Source organism: Neospora caninum, chromosome XII (genome assembly GCF_000208865.1).
Source record: "Neospora caninum Liverpool complete genome, chromosome XII".
Lineage (NCBI taxonomy): Eukaryota > Apicomplexa > Conoidasida > Eucoccidiorida > Sarcocystidae > Neospora > Neospora caninum.
The window spans coordinates 1,038,334-1,059,088 of NC_018398.1; the positions used below are offsets into that span (position 1 = coordinate 1,038,334).

Sequence of the window (20,755 nt, forward strand, 5' to 3'; positions counted from 1 at the left end):
TATGTGCACATATATATATATATATATATACATATATATATATATATATATGGGTATTTTGTGACGGTAGGTAGTTTGGAAGAACTGGAGACACGCAGGTTGTGCTTGAAATCGGTTTTAACTTTCGAGCGGTCTCTCTGGAGGCGTCTTGTCTTTGAGAGTTTGCGCGTTCCGCTTTTCTCTACGCTGCTTGGCGGGACTTCTTCGTTTCTGGCGACGACCTGCAAGAAGCAAAACGCGAAACAGGAAGACGTCACGCACAGCCACGAATGTGGGGTAAAACGTGCGAATGTTTCTTTTCTCCGAGGTGGCTGTCCGCGTCTCGACTTTCGTCTCTCCACTTTCGCGTTCTCTCGCCGTTGGCCTCCTTTTTCCCCTTGAGTCGCGCTTGCTCTCTTTGATGGCATGGTGCCCAGACTTACACGTCGCTGTTTTCTTCCGCAAATTCCTGAGACACGAAACAAACAGAAAGCCCCAGTTCAGAACGCCTCCCGAGCAGCGCCGAGACGCATGCCACGCTCTGCTCAGGAGACACCCACACCACTGTCTCTCACGTCTTTCGAAACACAAAACGAGACCACCCGGACATGTGGGGAGAATTAGATCTGCCCTCGTGTACAGGCGCTCCAGAGAGAGAAACATCTACTTTGTGTTTGACAGTGCTTAAGCTCCAACTGAAAACGCAGGCAGCCGACTTTACCTTCATGAACTGAACGAGGGCGTCAACGCCTTCCATGGGCATGCCTGTGTAGAGAGAGGCGCGGCAGCCTCCCAGTGCGCGGTGTCCTTCCTTGGAAAAACAAACAACAGAAAAAGAATTCAAGGTTTGCCATCGTCTGATATGCGTTCGCCCGTCCTCCTTGTGCGTCTCTCTTTCGTCGCTTTCTTGCCTCCTAACCCCGGCATAAAAACGCGCATTCCTCTACTTTGTATCCTGCTTCGGGTTGCGTCTCTACCTCCTCGATGTCGCGATCCGGATCTTCGTTGGGGCTTTCTTTTTTGTTGTCCCTTTCCGCGGTGCTTGTTCGTCTTCTGGCTACCCCCTTTGGCGCTTCACGTTCTGTCTCTGCTTGTTCTTCCTGGTGCTCTGCTTGTTCTTACGTGTGTTCTCCCTTTTGCTGTTCTTGTTCTGTTTCCTCTTTTGTTTACTTCCTTTTACCAAGTGGTAGAGTCCCCGTTCTTCGGCTTCTCTGAGGAACTTTCGTGTCAGTTCCACGTGCTCTGGAGCTTGTTCGCGGGCTGTCTTCGTCGCTCCTTCTCTCGCTTCGTGCTCTTCTCTGTGTGAGGGGTCGACGACAGAGAATCGAATGTTCATTCTTGACCGGGCGCCTTCGGCCACAGGACACAGGAAGACGTCGCTTTCGTCGATCACGTCGTAGATCTTCTTCGCCTTCCTTGCGCACACATCTGCCCAGCTCGCCAAGCCTCCTTGCTTGCGCAGATACTTCGCCATCAGACCCACGATGTAAATGCTGAAGACGGGAGGAGTGTTCAGCGCGCTATCCGCTTTCTTACACAGGCTGTAACTGCACATGGACGGGCAGAGGTCCAGTTCCTTTCCTGCGAAGAAAAAGCGACGAACCAAAGTCAAAGGCACCTCAAACTCATGAATGCACAAGCTTGTTGCCAGATATAAATAGAAGCACACCGATGGTATAGACACACAGGTCTATTTATGTATACGTTCGCATACTAGCATCGGGACGCGGATGTGGTCCAATACAGACACATATGAGTATACATAGACAGAGATTTATACGTGCTCATACATATATATATATATATATATATACACGACAATATACACCTACGCAGACATTATACCTGTATATTTTGGAGCGTGGTCACCCTACGTAAACACTACCAATGGAAGAAGTGGTAAATGCAATCGATAGTTCCATGCTCAAAACGTTTCACACAAACCGACACGGATTTAAAAGCCTTCCTGGTTTAGCAAACTCGATGAGCCATCAAGTTATTCATTTCGTGTCGATATAAATGTTTACGCACTCGAATGTGTGTATAGCTCCTCAGCCGACCAACTAGCAGTGGGAGACACACTCAGATACGGCGAGACAAATACGCAGAACAAAAGACAACTGGGCAAACACGGAGAATATACGCGACCTCAAGCCTACTCGAATGTGAATTTCTCGTGTAGCTACATATATATATATATATATATATATGCATATCCAACTGTGTACGATCGTATATGTATATCTACACACATACATCTGTATCTTCCCGCTTGCAAATACCCCCTACTTACTTCAGTGAGTACGTATTTGTGTGTATATATATGTACACATATACATATATGCATGTATATATATAGCAGTTGTGTGCATACGCATGTGTGTAAAGAATGCGTTTTCGTTTTTCTTACCAAGAACATCATCCCGAGCAATGACGATCGTGACGCCGGACGGTCCCACGTTCTTCTGAGCGCCGGCTGCATTTTTGACACAAAGAGACGAACTGCTGGAATGTGGAAAGATTTGGCTTTTGTCTTTTCCCTCCCGCGATGCCTGCGTGCGTGTCTCCGTGTTTATCTCACCCACAATAAGTGCATGTGCCTCAATGTCGATCGGCCGGCTGCAAAAGTTCGAGGACATGTCACTGGTGAGGCGCAGCTTCGTTTTCGCGGAATATTCGGCCGGAGACTTTTCGCCTCCGTTTCCGTTGCTGCCTTCAGCACTTCCATTTGCTCCAGCATCTCCAGGGCCTGGAGAAGAGGGCGACGAGGAAGAGAAGAGAGGAAGTTCTGTGGGAGGCAAGAAACGAGCCTGCGAGAGATCGGGAGTTTGAGGGAACTCCAAGCCGTACACAGTCTCGTTGTCGCAGTAGTGTACATACGCCGCCTGCGCGCAAAGAGGAGAATAACAAGACAGTCAAGGTAACAAAGAAAAGACAAGATAAGGAAAGGGCATGGAAAAACATAAAAAAGAAAAGAATGGTCATACACGCAGCAGAAGCCGAGACAGGAGAGACGGATCCAATGATACACAAACAGCCTATACATATGAATAAATATATATGCATATATTTATGCCCGTTTACAGTTACACACTTACATTTGTATACATACATATATATATATATATGTATACGTATGTAAGTATATGTGTTTCTCTTTTCTCTGACTTACGTTCGGATTCAGGCTCCATTCGGTGACGGCAGGAAGGTCAACAGACCCGTTTGCTTTGTTGTCTGCTGCCACCCTCATGTTGCCGTATTTTCCTGCTTCTTTGAAGGCGTACCGACTCCAGTTCCTGAGCGCAGGAGCCGAAAGGCGCGAACACCTCTCAAAAGGGTCCGAAATTCACCATGCAAATACGCCTCCATGTGCACACATTTGCAAACTGAGTGCGAACCCGCAAACCTGAATGTCGGCATCCATGGGATCCATAAAAACATATAGAAGTGCCTGCATATTTAAATCTATCTATAGACGCCTACGTGCCGTCGCAGCAGGGGAGCACGCAGAGAGAGATTAAGCAACCAGGGAACAAGGTCAGAGAGAGAGATCTGGCTATTTTATTTTTCTGTTTGCATGCATCCTTAAAACACTGGCAACGACGCGGTGAAGAGAGACCCGTATTATGTACGGGCCTATGCCTATCTGGAATCTGGAAACCTCTGGAGCGAGGGGGAGTCATGACTTTTCTGTTGCGTAACAGCAGCCGGTGCATCGTTTTTCCCAAAAAACACTGTACGGGGCGTGCGCTTCGTTTTACCCCGAAGCACACCACATGCGCTTGTCCCCTCGTCTCTTTCGCAAGGCTCTCCCATCAGCTACCTTCCCCGACTCAGTACACAGACTTGAGAATGCAGTGAAAAGGGGCGTGGTTTACCCTGTAATAACGTAGTCCGCAGTGTCCCCAGAAGCTCTGAGCATGTTGAGAGGCTGGGCGGCGAACTGAAGGGTCGCACCTCCTTGCATAAAGAGGAGATGGTGAGACGGAGGCAGATTGAGGAGTGCGGCGAGATGGCCTTTTGTCTCTTCCAGCATCTTGAGGTAATACCTACCTCTGTGGCTCTACACGCACAACACAGACACACTCTCGGAGAGCGAGCGCATGCAACCAGGAAGCAGAAAACGGCGGGAAAACAATGTAGGCGGTCCGCGACTAAGCCAGTCGCTCCAGGTAGCTTACAGAGCGACAGCTGCTTTCTCCACAGTTTCATATATATATATATATATATATTTGTATTTCTTTAGATTGGAGGAGACGAAAAATACTCTGACACAATTTCGGTTAAAGGATTCTTTCTGCGGGAATTGAAAACACAAAGGACTCAAAAAAGGATGTCAACCTACAATCATACATACCATACATATATACAGTTATACATGTAAACATATAATGGGATGAAAACTCATGTGTACCGATACACACGCAAACACATATGTGCATATAAATACGTCTATATATGCAGGCACGCATTTATTCGTATGCTTCGGGGCGGCTGTACCTTCCTGTGGGAAAACGCTCTGGGAAGTCTTAGCTCGGCGATGGGCGTGAATAATGAAGGACGACGCGAATGTAAAAGGCAAAAGAGGGCCAGAAAAAAGGACAAAAACAAGAAGAAAAGAAAAGAGAAGCATCCTTGAAACCGACTGGCAGTCTTCTCACCATCTCTAAAATGCTCATCCCGCAGCCGCGCCAGTTGAGAAAATCCTGCTGCGCCTCAAGCAACACCTCAACCGGCAAACATGCCGGGCCTAAAACAAAGGCAAAATAGGAGAACGTTCTGCCGATATGGAGATCCACAGCTGCAACTTCCAATCGACCTATCTGAGCACACATATCTCATATCTCTCTCTATTTGCATATATATTTATATATATCATAGAGGTATGCCTATACATCCATACATATCTATATGTATACCTCTCGGTGTATGCATATATATATATATATATATATATATATATATATGTAAATGGTGTCCGTAGGTACCTGTAGCAGTGGGATATTGTCGTACACATAGGTATATACTATGATGTCCACACCCTGTCTCTCTACACATGCCGCAGGCATGTTAATCTACATCGGTATGTATATTTGCTTCTAGCTCGATAGGCAGGTACGCACGGCCTCTATACATACACTCCGTCGATCTATAGCCTGTCTCCTCAGTCACATGAGAGCATGTAAATGCTGACGCAGCTTGCGGTTTACACAGACACACAGAGGCACGTATACCGCGACGCAAACGCGCATGCAGAAATGCCGATGAATATTTATTTTTAAAGCTGTTGGGAGTGACACTGAGGTGCAAACATGCAGAGAGACGGAGCGGTACTTGGATAGATGTAACCAGGCATGCAGAGGTGTGTATGGAAGCGCTGGGCAGCGGCGTAGTAGATCGATGAAGACGAACAGAAAGATAGAGATATTTTCATATACACTTATAAAGATAGGCATTTATAAAGATAGGTTTGTGGGCAAAGGTGTAGAGGCTTACCAGGAGCAAAGTTAACTACCCGGCCGTAAGGGAGGATTTGCTGGCGTTTCGTCGCCGCGAGACTCGCGAGTTCGTCGTCGGCCATGTTGGAAAAAAGAGACTTTCTTCTGCTCAGCAGAATCAGAAACAAGGCCAGATGAAAACGAAAGACTAGTAAGTGTTTAAAGTGCAGCTGGAAGATGTGTTACGCGTCGCTGGTCGACGCTAGCGATCCAGGAGCTGGAAAGATGGGACACGCGAGGTCGGGAAGACGCGCGAGCCACCACGACTGAGACAGTGGGGCGCCCGCAAGGCAGCTGGCGCACGCAGCAAAAAAAACGAGAAAGGACGAAAGAGAAAGAATCGAACTGCAGAGGGGTAGACAGAAAACGCTCTGAAAAGGAAAAAAGGGAAGGACAGGGGCAGGTAAAGAATTCGAGAAGGAGGGACAGAGAGAAAAAAGGAGAAAAAGGTGGCGGAAGAGAAAGAAAGCGAGTAAAAGGAAGATGAAGAGATAGAAGAGACAGAAAGAGACAGAAAGAAAGAGATGGAGAGAAAACAAATGAGAAAAGAATGCGAGAGGCGAGACAGAACACACGGTACGACGGAGAGAGGCACGCTCAAGTGGAAGCAGATGAAGATTTGTTGAGATTGTCGGGAAACGCCCACCGAACCTCTTTCTGGAGACACTGGAGACACCCAAAAGACGCTTGATTCTCTCAAAAGTCTACCTGTGGCTCTTAGGACACTTAGCATCTCGACGCTGTCTTCCCTTCAAAAACTCTGGAAATTTGCTTTTTGCACGAAGTAGAGATTATACAAGAGTGGGAGACCAGTGAGTCCTGTGAGCGGGGAGTTTTATGTCTGATCTGCCTGCCTCGTCTTTTTTGACGGAAAAAGTGAAGGCGCATGAGCCTTCCTGTTAAATTACCTAGGCCACCCCAGCTCCAAGAAGACGTGATCTCTAGAGGAGGCACCAAAGACAAACGGGCTACAGATGTGTCTTCTTCGGCGCCGGCACGCAACACACGTGGACAAACTGTTGAGGATTAAAAGAGAAAACGAAGGGAAGAGGGGAAAGGAGGGGCGTTGCCTTTTCCAGAAAAACAGAGGGGGGAAATCAAGCTAAAAAGGGGCATGGGCAGTGGCATGCCACAGGAGAAACAGACGAGAGACTTCTGCTAAGGATACGCACCTCTTGTGCCTCTCCCACTTCGAGACACAAGCACGAACTTCAATTCGAAAAAAACAGAAAGGAAACAGTTTCGCTTGCATACACATACATTTACCTTTGCCGCTAAATGCGATGCTGCCATAAGGTCAGTACCTACAAAGAAAACGTCAATGCATCTACATATATACGTATATATGTATATATATGGGTCATAGTTAGTAGAAGCCCCAGTTCGAAACAAGAGCTGTAGAAAGGTGACGGACTCTAGAACCCGAACAGTTTGAATGCGATGTATATGCTTTATCCGAATAATACGCAAATATCCCCATACTGATAATAATTGTGCTATGTAATGTCTCTGTAGCCCGTTTGGTATAGGCAATCTCTCTCATGCATAGCCTTCGTCTTGTATAGGCACGTGAGGATACTGCCCTGAAAAAGCCTGCGATAGAGAATATATCGGCACTACACGTATGTGAAATATATATATGTTATATATATATATATATATATATAACGCTAGCTACCGTTTTTCGTTGACTTTTTGGTGCTTTTGAAGCGGTTGGTTGACTTCATGTCCCAGCGTAAGGCGGCCCAATCCCGCTTCTTGCACATGCCAGATACACTGATAAAGTATTGCATAGGTCGACTCTGCAGAGGCAGCGCCACGCAAGCGGGGAGCTTTGCATTTTTCTGTGCATGCCAGGAGCCGTAAACCCGAGCCTCATTTGGGAAAACAGCATCTCACCCTCGAAGGGAAAGAGAGACGAGAGTAGATTTGTTTTTTGACCGGGCATTTTGCAGCTCGTGAGCATCTCACGTTTCTCCAGGAAGTGTGGAGGTGAAAATCAGCAGGCTTCCTTCGCGGTGGGCAAAACCGGAAAAAAAAACAAAAGCCTTAAACATACCCTGACAAGATCTACAAATGCATAGGCATATAAGCGTATTCAGCTGACAGTGTGCCAATTTTTACCTAGATACCTCTCCATATACGGAGCTACATAGTTGCATACATATGTATCTTTGGGTACAGTACCTGAAATGCAACTTCTTGAGTGCTCCCCTCTACCCTCGTTCTATCTCTATATATGTAGATACGTATGCACGGGTGCATACAAACTTATGTAGGTGTACATTTAGCTATATACATCTATGTAGGTGTATACATGTGTAGGAAGAGAAAACCGTATGTCTGAGAGAAACGTGAAGAAAGACAAAGAGAGAAAGGAGGAACTTATTGCTCCTTAATCCAATGCGCGGGACCGTAACCACGGATGTGCGAAAACGCCAAAAAGGGGAAAACCCGAAAATGACACTGCGTTGGACAATGTGAAGGAAAGAGTGACAACGGAGGCACAGAATCAGTGCATCGCTCTTGCCACCAACCGTGACAAACGAAAGATGAGACTGGAAAATCATCGCAGAACAAAACCAAAGAAGAAACCGCAAGGACAAAAAACCTCGGCATGGATTCAGAGTTAATCTAATTTTCTTTTTTTGCAACTGCCTGTCTCCTCTCTCGTCCTACGTCGCGTTCTATGTCGACTTCCAAGATCACCCGCTTCATTTTTCTACCTTTTTCCTTCTTTCTAACTCTCTCTTGTTTCTTTCTCTCCGCTTTCTTTCTGTGGCTCTTCAGTGATAGGCGAAAGAAGGAAGGCGCCCCATGAGGAACGAGTAAACGGAGACGGAGATCGCGCACTCTGGAAGGGCTCGTGCGAGCAAGACGCCCACGCCTCGAAACACGCCAGCGCAGGGTTTTGGAAAGAACCGGGAGGCGCGTGAAAAGCCGAACAGATGGCAGAAAGGCGAGACGCGCGTCGTGGAGTGGATAGACACCGCAGAAGAGGAGGGAGAGACAGGCGCCGTTGTAGGAGACAGCGCCCTGCAAATAGCGACATACTGTTGCCTGCGCCTGCAACCGAGAAAAAAACGAAACATCGCTGTTGACATACAACGCAGGATCACCTGTTCGTCCTTTCTACCCTTTGTATCTCCCTCACAACGCCTTCACCGCCTTCCGTTTGGCTCTATCCCTCTGCCTCTTTTTCCTTTTCTCAGTCTCTTCTCTTGTCCCTCCCCTACCCCACACCGCTGCCAGCTTCTGCTTGTGCCTCGCGTTTGTCTTCAATTTCTATTTACCTCGCCAGTTCGGCTCAGAAAAGCGGCAGGGACTGTCGTGTTTTTGGTGCGCATAAGCTTGGTCTTCCCTTTCGCTCACCGGAGTGTGTCGAGGGGGTACGTCGCCAGCTGTGCGCAGAGACCCGCGGCAAAGGCTGCCGTCGCCGCCTCTCTCCATCTCGGCAGCTCCTGTCTTTCCTGTTTCTCTTCGCCTCCCTCACATTGTTTCTCGCCACACTGCTCTTCACACGCTTCTCTCTCTCCTTTCTCGCCTCGAGCCTTTCTCCCTCGTCTTCCCTCTTCCTCGTCTTGCCTGTCCTCCCTCGCTTCTGTTTCTCTTGTCTCCGATTTGCATACGCCTTCCTCGTTCTTGTCTTCATCTCGCTTTTCCTGACGCTCGGCGACGAAGCGCGGCGCAGGCGCAGCCGCCGCGCAGGCCTCGCCGCAGTGGAGAGACAGAAGCAGCGCGTGGAACTTGGAATGGAGAAACCCGGTGAGAAAGGTGAACGGCACGAGGGTCACCACACATAAGCCGAATCCGCTGTAGAGGAGGCGGAAGCCTGAAAGGCCAAAGGGAAAGACATGACGCAAACGGACGAGGCTAGAGAGCAGGACGAAACCAAAAGGAGCGAACCTGTGGGAGAGCTAGGAAGAACGAAGAGTATTGACGCCGAAGAAGAGACACAGAGAGACAAAAATGGCAGCAAACGAGGCGGACGAAAAGAGCGGGAAGACGGTCGACTGAGAGAAAAGGAGATGCGCCAGACGAGAGAGAGAAGTCGCGGAGACGTGAGACAAGGTGAGGGCACACCCCAATCGGGGTTAGCGCGTAAGTCGGGAAGCGCGAGAGGAAATTTGGTGTCAAAAACAAATTGGAGGCGATGTGATTCCTCTTGTCACCCTGTTCCTTCTCTCCGTCCAAAGCGTGTATACCATCTCTCGCTCCGCCTCCAAAATCCTGTGAGGCACGAGAGGCCACACCAGATCGGTGAGAGCGGCTAAAATGGAGTGTATGGACACTGGAAGCAGAGACGAAAACGAGCCTTGGGGAGAGACGCGAAAGATGCAGCGACACAAGCGCGAGGCGGCACACAGACGCGAGCTTGTCCTTGTCTCTTCACCTTGATTGAATTGCACGAGTCCTGAGACATTTGTGCCTCTTTTCCTGACTCGTCTCCCCGTCTTCTTTCTTCCCACAGGCCGTTCCTTTCTTCGTCCGCGGGGTCTTTGAGACAGCCGAGCCAGACAGACCTCTGCGTTGCTTCCTCGAGAGCGCGTACCTCCCACTCTGTACAGTTGGAACATCACGCGCAAAGGGCGGATTCGGCGTCTGTTTCTCGCATTTTCCCTTTCCGCGTCACCGTGGAAACTAAACAGCCTCCATCTCCCTCGCGGCGGTGTCTCAGCGAAACCGGAGGTGAAACTTCCGCCCTTTGCCTGCTGCTCTCCAGATAGGCCTTCTTCCGAGAATGCAGCCGGCGGCCAGTCTCGCAGTGAAGAGGCGACAGTCCCAGAGCGGCGGCAACTGCCAGCTAAAAGGAGGGAACAATCGCGCGAAACGAAACAAGAAAACACGAGACAGAGAAGGTGAGAGAGAGGCAGAGGACTAAGAGAAAAAACCGCAGGGTTCGGGTTTTGTTTCTCTCGTGATGAAGTTGGGGAAGCGGAGGGACGGGGAAAACGCGATGCCGACAAAGAGAGAAAAGGATCTGCGAAGATGTCCCTTCTCCAAAGGAAGCACGGGAAGAAGGGAGGCGACGCAAGGACACGGCAGGTCATTGTGGGCGTTTTCGCGTTCTTCAGAAAAGGAAAAGCCGCTGGCGAGAAGCTATGCACACTCTGCCACGCGAGGCAACAACGGAACGGAAGAGAGGCAAAGACGCTCGACAGAGACAGAAAGAGAGAGAGAGCAAGCGAGAGGACGAAAGAGATAGACAGAAAAGAAAGAGAGAAAGAGAAAGCTGCGAAGGTGAAAAGTAAGTTGAGACGGATGAAGAGCGAGGAGAGAACTGGCGAGTTACGAGAGGCGAGTTGGAGCGCGATCGGTCAAGGAGAGTTTCGACTTTGAGCACATCGAATTAACAGCAGCGCCCGGAATAGACTCGCATCTTTCCGGAGTGTTCTCGAAACCACGCGAACACGATAGAACCTGGAACAAGCAAAACTGTCACTCAAGGTCACGAACTAACAGTCCCTTGCGCCGGACAGTCTTTCGAGAAAAAACCCAGACTCATTTGCTTACCGAGAACGCACGCGGCCGTGTGGGCGACGTCGAGCGGATAGCAGACGGCGAGCGCGGCGAACGCGCAGAGGGACATACACCCAACCTGAGCGTAGATACACCGGAGAAACGGCGAGAAAAGTGCACAGAAATCCAAAGGAAGAATTGCCGCATGACGAGAGACGGCGACGCCAGAAGCCGCAGCAAGAGCCAGCACATCGGACGCCAGCGGGAAGGAGAGAGACGGCGAGTCAAACCTAGAAGGGCGAAGGATGGCAGGCACGAAGACACTGCAGACAACGCGATGGAAGAGAGGATCAAAAGCAGGGTGCCGAGAAGAAAACGGACGGCACCCTCGGCGAGAGGAAAAAGAGACGGAGAAGCGCAGACGCGCGCAAACACCTCCCAGCGTTTTCATCGGTTCATAAAAACGCAAAATCACAAGCGACGATACGCGTTCTCTTCTTACCTGGCGCAGGTACCGCTGAGTGTCTGTGTAGGTTTCTTCGCCTCGGCTAAAGAACAGGAGCCTGTGTAAAGACACCCAAAAGTCGCGCGCATACAGAGAGAAACGAACACACTGACAGCCACGACGGGCCCTGTCTTTCGGATCCTTCCGGGGAGTAAGTTCTGTGCACATTTACAGATTGCAACGCCCCCGCCCCACAAAGGCGATATATGGAAAGCGGTGTGCTGCGTTCCCAAAGTTCAAATACACAGCCAACAAAAAGGACTATCGCCTCCTATACACAGATGGAAGCAATCAATCCTGTTCCTGTATATACCTAGACCTCACGGTATGTTAAAAGTAGATAGATAAATAGACAGATAGATAGATAGATAGATAGATAGATGTGGCTAGATTCGGTGAGACAGCGAGAGCGAGTGCACGTGCATCGGTCGCCGTGTGTGAGTGTTTGTCTGCAGATGTGAGCAAAACTGGAGACGCGTGTTGAACTCGGGATATTTCCGCCCTTCCACATTTCCTAAAAATAGATTTCCTTGACAGAGGGCGTACCTGGTTCTTTGATAGAGCGCAAGACGAATCGAGGAAGCAGCAATGGAGGCACAGACGGGCGCACTACATCCCCACCAAAAAGAAGAAAAAAACAAGAAACGAGAAACCGAAGGGCCGCCGGACGGCGCTGCGGGTGTATGCACAGCCGAGCCCGAACAGGCGCCTCTCGGCGAGGAACTTGACGCAGAAAAAGACGATGAATTGAGTGAGGAAGAACGCACAGCGGACGGACAAGTCGGAGAGGCGGGAGACGCGGGCGGGGATGGAGTCCCTCTGTTTACTGTCGAAGAAGATTTTGCAGAAGCAAGCGCAGCTGCTTGTGAGGAAGCGGAAGAAACAGAAGACGAGGCTGGAGAAGACGAACAGCAAGGCAACGAAGAAGAACGCGGCGAGGGAACTTCGCCACCAGAGGAGGACGGGACGATCCGAGACGAACTGGCGGAACTCGAAGAGAGAGAAGGAGAAGTTACAGATGACGAGAAGCGAGACACAGAAGGGGAAATTGAAGACGAAGGAGAGGAAGGGGAAGGAGAGGAAGGGGAAGGAGAGGAAGGGGGAGATGAAGAAGGAGAATAGGAAAGAGAAGCGGAAGAGTAGGACGAAAGAGAAGAAGGCGGAGAAGGAGAAGACTGAGGAAGAGGTGTGACCTGGCGAAGAATTTTTACTTGATCAAAAGGGGCAAGAAGAAATCGATTGACAGCTGCCGTGCCACCATGGGCCACGGTCGCGAGAGAGAGAAGAAGGCCTGGCGGCGATCAGAGATGCCACAAGGAAAAAACCAAACCGCAGCGATTCAAAACACGCGAGAGCGATGTACCGATATATGCAGGCACGTGTCAGGATCTCGCCACGAACCGATCGACGCTGTGCACCGGTGGACAGCATCGATCGAGATTTACAGATCACCATACATGTATCAGTACACGCAGATACCCATGTAGTAGTGCCTCGATCCAGAGAGAACACTGGATATTCTAGGTGTGTAGACCTCGAACCACACATCTCGATACATACATGAACACGCATATGCAACCATACATGCGTGATATATACATATATATATGAATGGATGTACCTTTGTGAATAGGATGAAGGCATCTCTCTATTTATATGTTTCGATCTACGTATGGATACGTCCAGATGAGGAGAGTAAATGTTTTACCACAGCTGTATCGCTTTATATGTTCATGTGTCGCTCGGTGTATCCCTCCATGTCTGATTGTGGAGAGTCACTGGACTGACCTTCGGAGACTTTCCTTTTTTCCTTGTCTTTTCGGCCCTTGTGTCTCGCTTTGAAGGCGGCAACGAGTTGATCGTAGCGGGTCGGAGAGGCGCAGAGAGATGGGCCGAAAGAGAACAGCCTTCTCTCGGAAAAGCGAACCCAGGGCAGAAAGGCAGAATTCCACGTGGCTCGGGCATGCACCGCGCCGCTTTCTCCGTCTGGAGAAGCCACGGGGCGCCGCGAGGTGGCCGAGGAGGCAAAGGAAAGGCGCTTCCTCTTCCCGGCGATGTCCCGCATAGTTTCGCGCGGGGCACACTGGGAGAAGGCCCGCTCCGGCCTCTCGGTTTTCGCCTCTCGCCCTTTGAGTTCGCAGTCGATGGCTTGAGCGAGGCTTCCAGAGATGCATGGTTTTAACTTTTCCCTTCTTTCTCGCTCCAGCATTCTTGCAGAGAGCAGCTCCTCGGGTGTACATACGCGCGGGATGCCGAGCGCGGCGAGCAAAGGAAGACCACGAAGAGACAGAGAGAAGACGGAGCGAGAAAAATGGAGGCGAGCGAGAGAAAAGATCGAGAAAGGGTGGAAACGGACAAGGAAACGTGGTCCCTGTCAAAAAACATCAAAAAACTTGTGGGAAAACAGTCGAAAACCTCACCGGAGCCTCGATGGTGTGAAGGCCGCCATCGAGTAGTGTGTGCGGACAGCGGGTTTTCCCTCAGGCGCGCGGGGATTCTGCGACAAGCCGTAGTTTGGAACAAGACAAGACGAAAAAGAAGAGCGAGAAGAAAAGAGGAAACCCAGGAGCCGGGGAAGGGAACTTTCTTTTCCCTTTTCTTCTCGAGTCACGAGCCGCCTTTTGCGAGGCCTCTGCATCGGGAGCATGCAGCGACGCCTAGCTTTCGCGAAAATTGCATGCGCCTACACACGACACGGGCAATGCCAGAGGCGATTCTGCTGTCTAGCCAAGTTCTTTCTTTTTGCCCTTCTTCTGCCTCACTTTTTAGTGCTCCTGCTCCGAAGAGGAAAGCGCGAAGGAGGGAAAGGGTCTTCTGTCCCAGTCGTGGCTGTTCTAGTTTCGCGACTGGAAAACGAGAGCGATAATTCAGGCAGCAACTTTCAGGCGACAACGCAGAGGCTACCGAGACCCTCAGCTCTCAGTCTCCTGTCACGTTTCCTGGTTCTCTTCTCCTCATTTTCTCAAAGTATCTGCTTTCCTTTGCGCCTTTCTCGGTGTCTCTACACCCATTACGCACGCTTACACGCATGTACAGTTCTATGGGTGCATCGATACATACAGCTAGAGATATGTAGATACGTGTCTGTCGGTCTGTACCTGGGATTCTGGCTTCTGTTCCTTTCGGGAGGCTTGCAGAGTCTGGACTGCGGTTGGTCGACTAGAGTTCCTTTGTCCTTCTTTGGTAGCCGGTGCATGAAGCCGGTAGTCGCGAACAGCAAAGACGCCTCTCTGGCTGCTGCTTGAGGCGTGTCTCTGGTTTCTCTCTTCCCTCGGTTTTTCTGCTTCTATATTTCGGCGGTGTCTCGAAATTCTTCGCCCTCCATCTTTCACCAGCGCTTTCTCCATGTCCCCTTTCTTTCGTTGCAGTGCGTTGTCGCCTCTGTTTTCGCACTCTCGGTGTGTACTTCCTTCCTCTCTTCTCCTTTCTTCCTCTTCGCGGTGTCTCTCCTCTCAGCTTCTCCCGTCCGTCTCCTTTGTTTTCTCCCTCTTCTCCCGTTTCCCTCCGGCTTCCGTCTCTCCGTTTCGCTCACTTTTGTCTCTGGCGTCTTATTGTGCTCTCTCCCTCTCCTTTCGCCGTTTTCCTTTTTACCTTCCCCCCTTTCTCCTTTTTGCGTCTGCCCAAGATGCAACGCGGCGAGAGCGCGGGCGCCTTTGCGTCCCAGCTCGGAGACATTCCCGATTTGCTGAAGAAAGCTGACAATCTGCTGCGGCCGGCGGGTTTCCTCAGCTCGCTTCTCGGCCGAGGAAGTGACCCAGACGCAGCCCTCTCGATTTACACGCAGTGCGCGCAGGTGGGAGCAGAAAGCCGAAACCAGAGGACACGAGAACAGACATCCTCGCGACGCGCTTGTGTCTCTCAGCACTTCAGCACAGAGCCACGTATTTTGTGCTTTGGGAACGTCACGCCGCTAGCAGACAGCACAGCGAAGCCAGGAGGGGAAGGGGGGAGGAGGAGGCGTTGAAAGTGGAGGGAGAATACCGAGAACGACACAGAAAGGAATGGGGATTCAGTTGGATAGACCTACGACGTGCAGTTGACTGGTTCGGTAGAGATGCGTTTCGCCGCGGCGTTGACGCATCCGACGTTAGAAAGGGCAAGGGAACAGTGGAAAACGGCCGAAAAAAACGAGGGAGAGTTTTCTTTTCTACCTTTCTTCCGGCCTTCCCCGCCCCATGTCTCTTTCTTTCTCTGCGTTCCGGTTTCTTCTCTCGTGCTGCTCGTCGGTTCCTTTGCTCCGTTCTCCGCCTCAGAGCTGCACAGACGCGGGGGAAGTGTCTCTCTGTTCCGTTTCTGTCCATCCGTTTCGTTTTTCGATTTGCTTCCGCGCAGAGATACAAACTCGCCAGGCAGTGGAACGACGCAGCAGACTGCTACGTGCGAGCATCCCTCGCGGCTGAGCGCGGAGACGACAAGAGCACACGTGAGGAACGAAGAAGGGGGGAAAGGCGAGAAACGCAGAGAACTGCGAGGATAGAAGAGAGGAGAAGGAAGCAAGAGACAAGGAAAGAAACGAGGAAGAAAGGGAGAGAAAACGAAAGGTCAGGAGAAGGGGACGAGGAAGCGCAGGAGCGTGGATAGTCAGGCAAGGAGAAGAAGAGACAGTTTCAAAGTGAGAAGAATTGGCGACATGGGATTCCGCGTGGAGGCCACGCAACAGAGGAGAACGGACAGGAACGGGACAAAGCAAAGCAGAAGGCTGCGGTTTCGAGGAAAGGAGACGTTTAGACTCGCAGCAACCGCGGCGGTCTCTGTTTTTCCTCACAAGAAGCGAAGCTTGACTCGCGTGCGTGTTGTTCCAGAGGCGCAGATGCTGGCAGAAGCAGGCAACGTTTTGAAGCGCGTGAGCGCGAGCAACTCAGAAGAGCAACTGGTAGCAGCAGCTGCGGTGTACATACAGCAGGGCCGGTGGAGCCAGGCGGGGAAGCTGTATCGGAGCATCGCTGAGATGTACGAAGACGACACGACCTCGGGATTGGGAGGGAAAGGCGATGGGTTGAGCAAGGTGATGCTGTACTACAAGAAGGCTGCAGAAACCTACGAGTTGGACGACTACGGGAAGAGCGCGTTCTCGCAGTGTCGGTGCAAATATGCCGAATATGCAGCGAAGAACGAAGACGCGCTCCACGAGGCCGTGCAGATCTTTGAGCAGGAGGGAGACAAAGCCACTCGAAACAACCTTCTCCAATTCAGTAAGTCGCACATGCGAAAAAACGCAGTTGGGGCACTCGCATTTTCGTCCCCTCCCCGTCTCAGTGGATCCTTCTTGCCTCGGGTTCAGCCAAAACAAGAAACGGACGTTGCGCCGAATGCCAGTAAAGGGTCTAATTTCTGCTCCCCTCATACACGAAATTCTCACACTCTACAAAGGAACAGTCGTAGGCGTCTGTTTCATATCAACACATACATATACCTATTGCAATGTATTATATATATATATGCATTATATATATATATATATATATATATATATATATATTATGCACATGCATGTATTGGCAAGCAATCCCATTCAAAGGAGCTTTTGTGTGTTCCTCTTTTCGTTCACGCATATCCCTGTTTGTTTTGCGTTTCGTAACGTCGCATGCACATCTGCCTGGAGATGGAAGATGGCTGTCGGCGCAAATGCACATCGGCCTCACCGCACATGCACATGATTATATGTATGTATGCATGTATGTGGAAATGTCGAGGTTTCTCAAAGTGAGGTTTTGCGTGTCGATGGGGAAACGTCTTTTTTGGAAACACCTGTTGTGCGTTGGTGTCTCCGTGATGTGTCCCCGTGTTGGCTGTTCTCACGAGGGTTTCCCTTTTTGGGTTTTTCAGGCGCGAAAGACTTTTACTTGAAAGCTCTCGTTTTACTGCTGTCGTCCGGAGACGCGGTGTCCGCGCACATTGCGTTGGAACGGTACATGGGGAGAGATCCGCGATTCGAAGGCAGCCGCGAAGGCCGCTTAGCAACGGCACTGGTTGCAGCTATGCAAGAAGGGGATGTTGACGCATTCACAGCTGCTCTGGACGACTTTGATCGAATCAGTAAATTGGACCCTTGGAAAATCCATTTTCTTCTCAAGGCGAAGCGCCGACTGATGCACGATGAAGGCGAAGGCGAGCACGTGGTGATCGGAGACGACGGAGAAGTCGACCTCTCTTAACACGACCGGCAGGGAACGAAAGCCGGTTCAAGGGCATTTATGTACGGTCTATGGCTGCACATGTCTTTGGTGTTGGCTTGGCGGATTCTTGTTCTCGGAGCAAGTGTGGCGCGTGTGTATCAAAATCAGTCTTTTTGGGGTAGAGGAACGGAGGGCGTTTCCCATCCTACGGTTGAAGAGAATGTGGCCAGACGTCACGGATGAGTTCAGTGGCGGGCAAGTCCGATGCGAAAAAGGAGCGAACTTGATCGGCGAAGAGCGGATGGAGGCAAAAGCAAGACATTTGCAGAAATGCGCGGAGTCTGGAAAGTGGAGAGTGCGTCATGTGTCATCTATCGCTCCCATTCTGGTACATCTGTTTCGTGAAGAGAACGCCACTGCCTGGTTTACTGGTCACCCACGTACACTCTCTGGTGGCAGCTGGTGAACGCACTGAAACGAGGGAGAACGTCCTTTTTCGCGCTCCGTTTTCTCTCGATAGCCGTGAGAAGAGAAGGTCAGAAACGAGGAACACAGAGCCAAAGAGCACCGTAAAGCTTGTTCCACCTGTTCGTCCTCGCCCGTTCACTCTGTGTCAGGGACAGTTAGTTTCGGCAAAGGGAAATGCGACCAAAGACGAGGCGAACGGGGTTGGGACAGTGACAGAGGCGTCAGTCTTTTGTCAGGACGGAACAGAGATGGAAATGCCGTAGACACTGTTGTGGGTGTCACCGACAAAAGGAAGAGTATGAAAACAGAGAGAGATCTGCAGCCAGCGAACGGTCTATATTCTTCAATTTCTTTTACCTCGTTGTATGTCTGCTCTTGCTTCACTCTTCTCTGTCCTTCCTTCGATCTCACGACCTGTTTTTCTCGACATCTTTACTTTCTCTCATGTCTGCTATTTTCTTCTCTCTCCGGCTGCTTTCCTTGTTTGCTGCGTCGTTTTCAATTCCGTGTCTTTGCCCTGTTGTGAGGTGCGGTGCCATTTGTCATACTAAACGGTCTTCGGGGGAAAGCAAATCCATTTTAGGCAACCCTGTGCGTTTTGGTCGCTAAACGGGCTTCTGTCGCTCTGTTTGTCTCTAGTCTCCTTTCGGCGCACCAATGTCAATTCGTGCGGCATACGGCCGAGACAGGGGGAGGGAATCAGTGGATGTGAATAATATTAACTGTAGAGGCCTTTCCACGGAAGAAAATCCTCAGATTCGGCCTAGTTTTCTTTTCACTGCAGCAACCCTTCATTGTGCGGGAGCAGGCAAATTGTTCAACTTGTAGCCCACGCAAAAGTATCTGTTGGCAACACACCATCGTCCGACCAAGCAACATCTGTTCAAAAACGATCGCGCACGTAAGGATAAAAAAAGTTCTCGCTAGGAGTCCTAACCAGTGGCGTAGTTGGTACGCCGCTGTCGTTTCACTCGAGCTTCTTTAGGCGTGCTGTACCAGGCTGCCGTCTCTCTCGATGCCTGTGTGATGTTGATGTGGCCCATATTACCGCTTTTTCAAGTTCCACTCAAGCTGTGATGCTCCGGTTGCTGTCCTCCCGCCGAGTGCAAAGCTCATTGCAACTAAATACACCCAAGTCTTTTCGCATTTGGCAAAAGGCAGGCATTCGGCGATGAGCAAAAAGGAGTGCGGTTGTTCTGGTGCTGTCGCATAAACCGGAGTGACGCACTGGCGTGAGTCCCCGCAGATGTTTATTGCAAGTAAGAAACAGCTGAGGCCAGGTATCCACCGTTTGGAGAAACCGCAGCTGGAGCAGGAATACCCTGTCTCCCGAGGGCGATAAGATGTCTTAGGAGCAAACAAAGGTCTCTTCTGGTCCCATGAAGAAAACAAACAAGTGCATCTTGTTTGGGTGTGGTAGGCACATGCAGCCATTTTGGCCCGGCTTCAACGCCATCTTCCGGCAATGGAATGTGATTTCTTTCTCAGACGGGGAAAGGCACGCATTCATACTCAAATGTGTGCCAACACCCAGGTAACCAGAGTGCAATGAGTTCCAGGTTGCCAGGAAAAGGGCAACCGAAAGGTGCAGCATAATCTTTGACCAGTACGCTTAAGGGAAAATCTTTCCTTTTAAGGACGAATTTTTCATTCATATAAATCTAGTAATGCTTGTCAAGTTCCTTGTATCCAGTTAGCGCGCTGCGTACTTACGGTCAGGCCAAAAGAGTTCACTAATGGTACTAGGAAATAGGAGAGGGCGTTAGTTCTTGGGAAAACGACTTTCCAAACTCCCAATAGAGATTGGTACAAAGAAGTTACCATATCCTCCGTACAAAAAAGATCTCTCTTTCATGCGCAGCAACTACAGAATGGTTAGAGGCTGGACAAGGATTAATTATGTTCATCTGTGCATCTAAGTTGATACTCGGTTATATATTTTAGACACCTTAGCTAAGGAGCGCCTCAGGGCTGAAGTACGGTCTATAAAAGTCTTCTTCGGCTTCAGGCTTTAAGATCAATCACCATTTGCGAAAAGGATGTCGATGGCTCGTTTCCGAGAACACTTCGCCTCGCTGGCCCGCTGTTCCTTTGCAAGTCACCTCGGGCAAGGCTTGTCCGCGTTCTGCAGAGGTCTTACCTTGTTTTCCTGGTCTCGCTGGAGAGGGAGTTATGGAAATCAAAAAGAAAGCGAAAGTGTCAGTTTTAAGGGTTCGCCTGTGTGGGTTCCCTCTTAAAGGGCGTTGCATGAAAGCCGTATCAAATTGCACAACACAGAACGCGTACCACTGTATTGGCAAGTGCTATGGCAAAATCGCTCTGCATTTGACTCATCGGAGATATCTATCCGAACACCTGAGGCAATGCCATACGCAGATTTTCTGGGGCCTTACGGTGGTCATCTGTCTGATGTTTCAGCTTTCTTTCTCGCTGAAATCCATCCCATAAACCCGACGTCCGCCCATACCGTTGCAAGGAGAAGGCCATCTGCCGCGGGGTACATTCATGACACATTATCAGTGGAACCTTTAGGTTTCCCTAAGTGCCGGGCCCTCCATTTACCCACTGTTGCTGCATATGCGAAACACGTCTGACGCATGAAAAAAACCACACAAATCGTTCCGGCGCCGACGGTTACCCAGTGCCTCTAGGTACACAAATGTCCAGCGGTGATGTTTCCTGGTCCTCTGTTCGACACCTGCCCTCACTCGACTCTGAACTATTTAGTC

General features: G+C 50.2%; 3 protein-coding genes across 3 annotated transcripts; 1 reads left to right on the top strand and 2 right to left on the bottom strand.

Moving 5' to 3' along the window:
* Positions 1 to 181: 181 nt before the first annotated feature.
* On the bottom strand, positions 182 to 5,560 carry NCLIV_061600 (hypothetical protein; the record flags this gene model as incomplete). The annotated part of the gene is made up of 10 exons (XM_003885712.1): positions 182 to 221; positions 423 to 448; positions 701 to 790; positions 1,160 to 1,560; positions 2,390 to 2,455; positions 2,561 to 2,864; positions 3,152 to 3,275; positions 3,858 to 4,042; positions 4,641 to 4,729; positions 5,476 to 5,560. The coding sequence occupies 10 exons, from the start codon at positions 5,558 to 5,560 to the stop codon at positions 182 to 184; spliced, it is 1,410 nt and encodes a 469-aa protein (XP_003885761.1).
* Positions 5,561 to 8,263: 2,703 nt separating this feature from the next.
* Positions 8,264 to 13,507, bottom strand: NCLIV_061610 (putative mitochondrial carrier domain-containing protein; the record flags this gene model as incomplete). The annotated part of the gene is made up of 6 exons (XM_003885713.1): positions 8,264 to 8,636; positions 8,871 to 9,139; positions 9,240 to 9,350; positions 10,992 to 11,076; positions 11,989 to 12,733; positions 13,231 to 13,507. 6 exons carry the CDS (start codon positions 13,505 to 13,507, stop codon positions 8,264 to 8,266), a joined length of 1,860 nt encoding a protein of 619 aa, XP_003885762.1.
* Positions 13,508 to 15,067: 1,560 nt separating this feature from the next.
* On the top strand, positions 15,068 to 17,597 carry NCLIV_061620 (hypothetical protein; the record flags this gene model as incomplete). Its single annotated transcript, XM_003885714.1, has 4 exons — positions 15,068 to 15,235; positions 15,775 to 15,865; positions 16,245 to 16,634; positions 17,269 to 17,597. 4 exons carry the CDS (start codon positions 15,068 to 15,070, stop codon positions 17,595 to 17,597), a joined length of 978 nt encoding a protein of 325 aa, XP_003885763.1.
* Between the last annotated feature and the right edge of the window lie 3,158 nt (positions 17,598 to 20,755).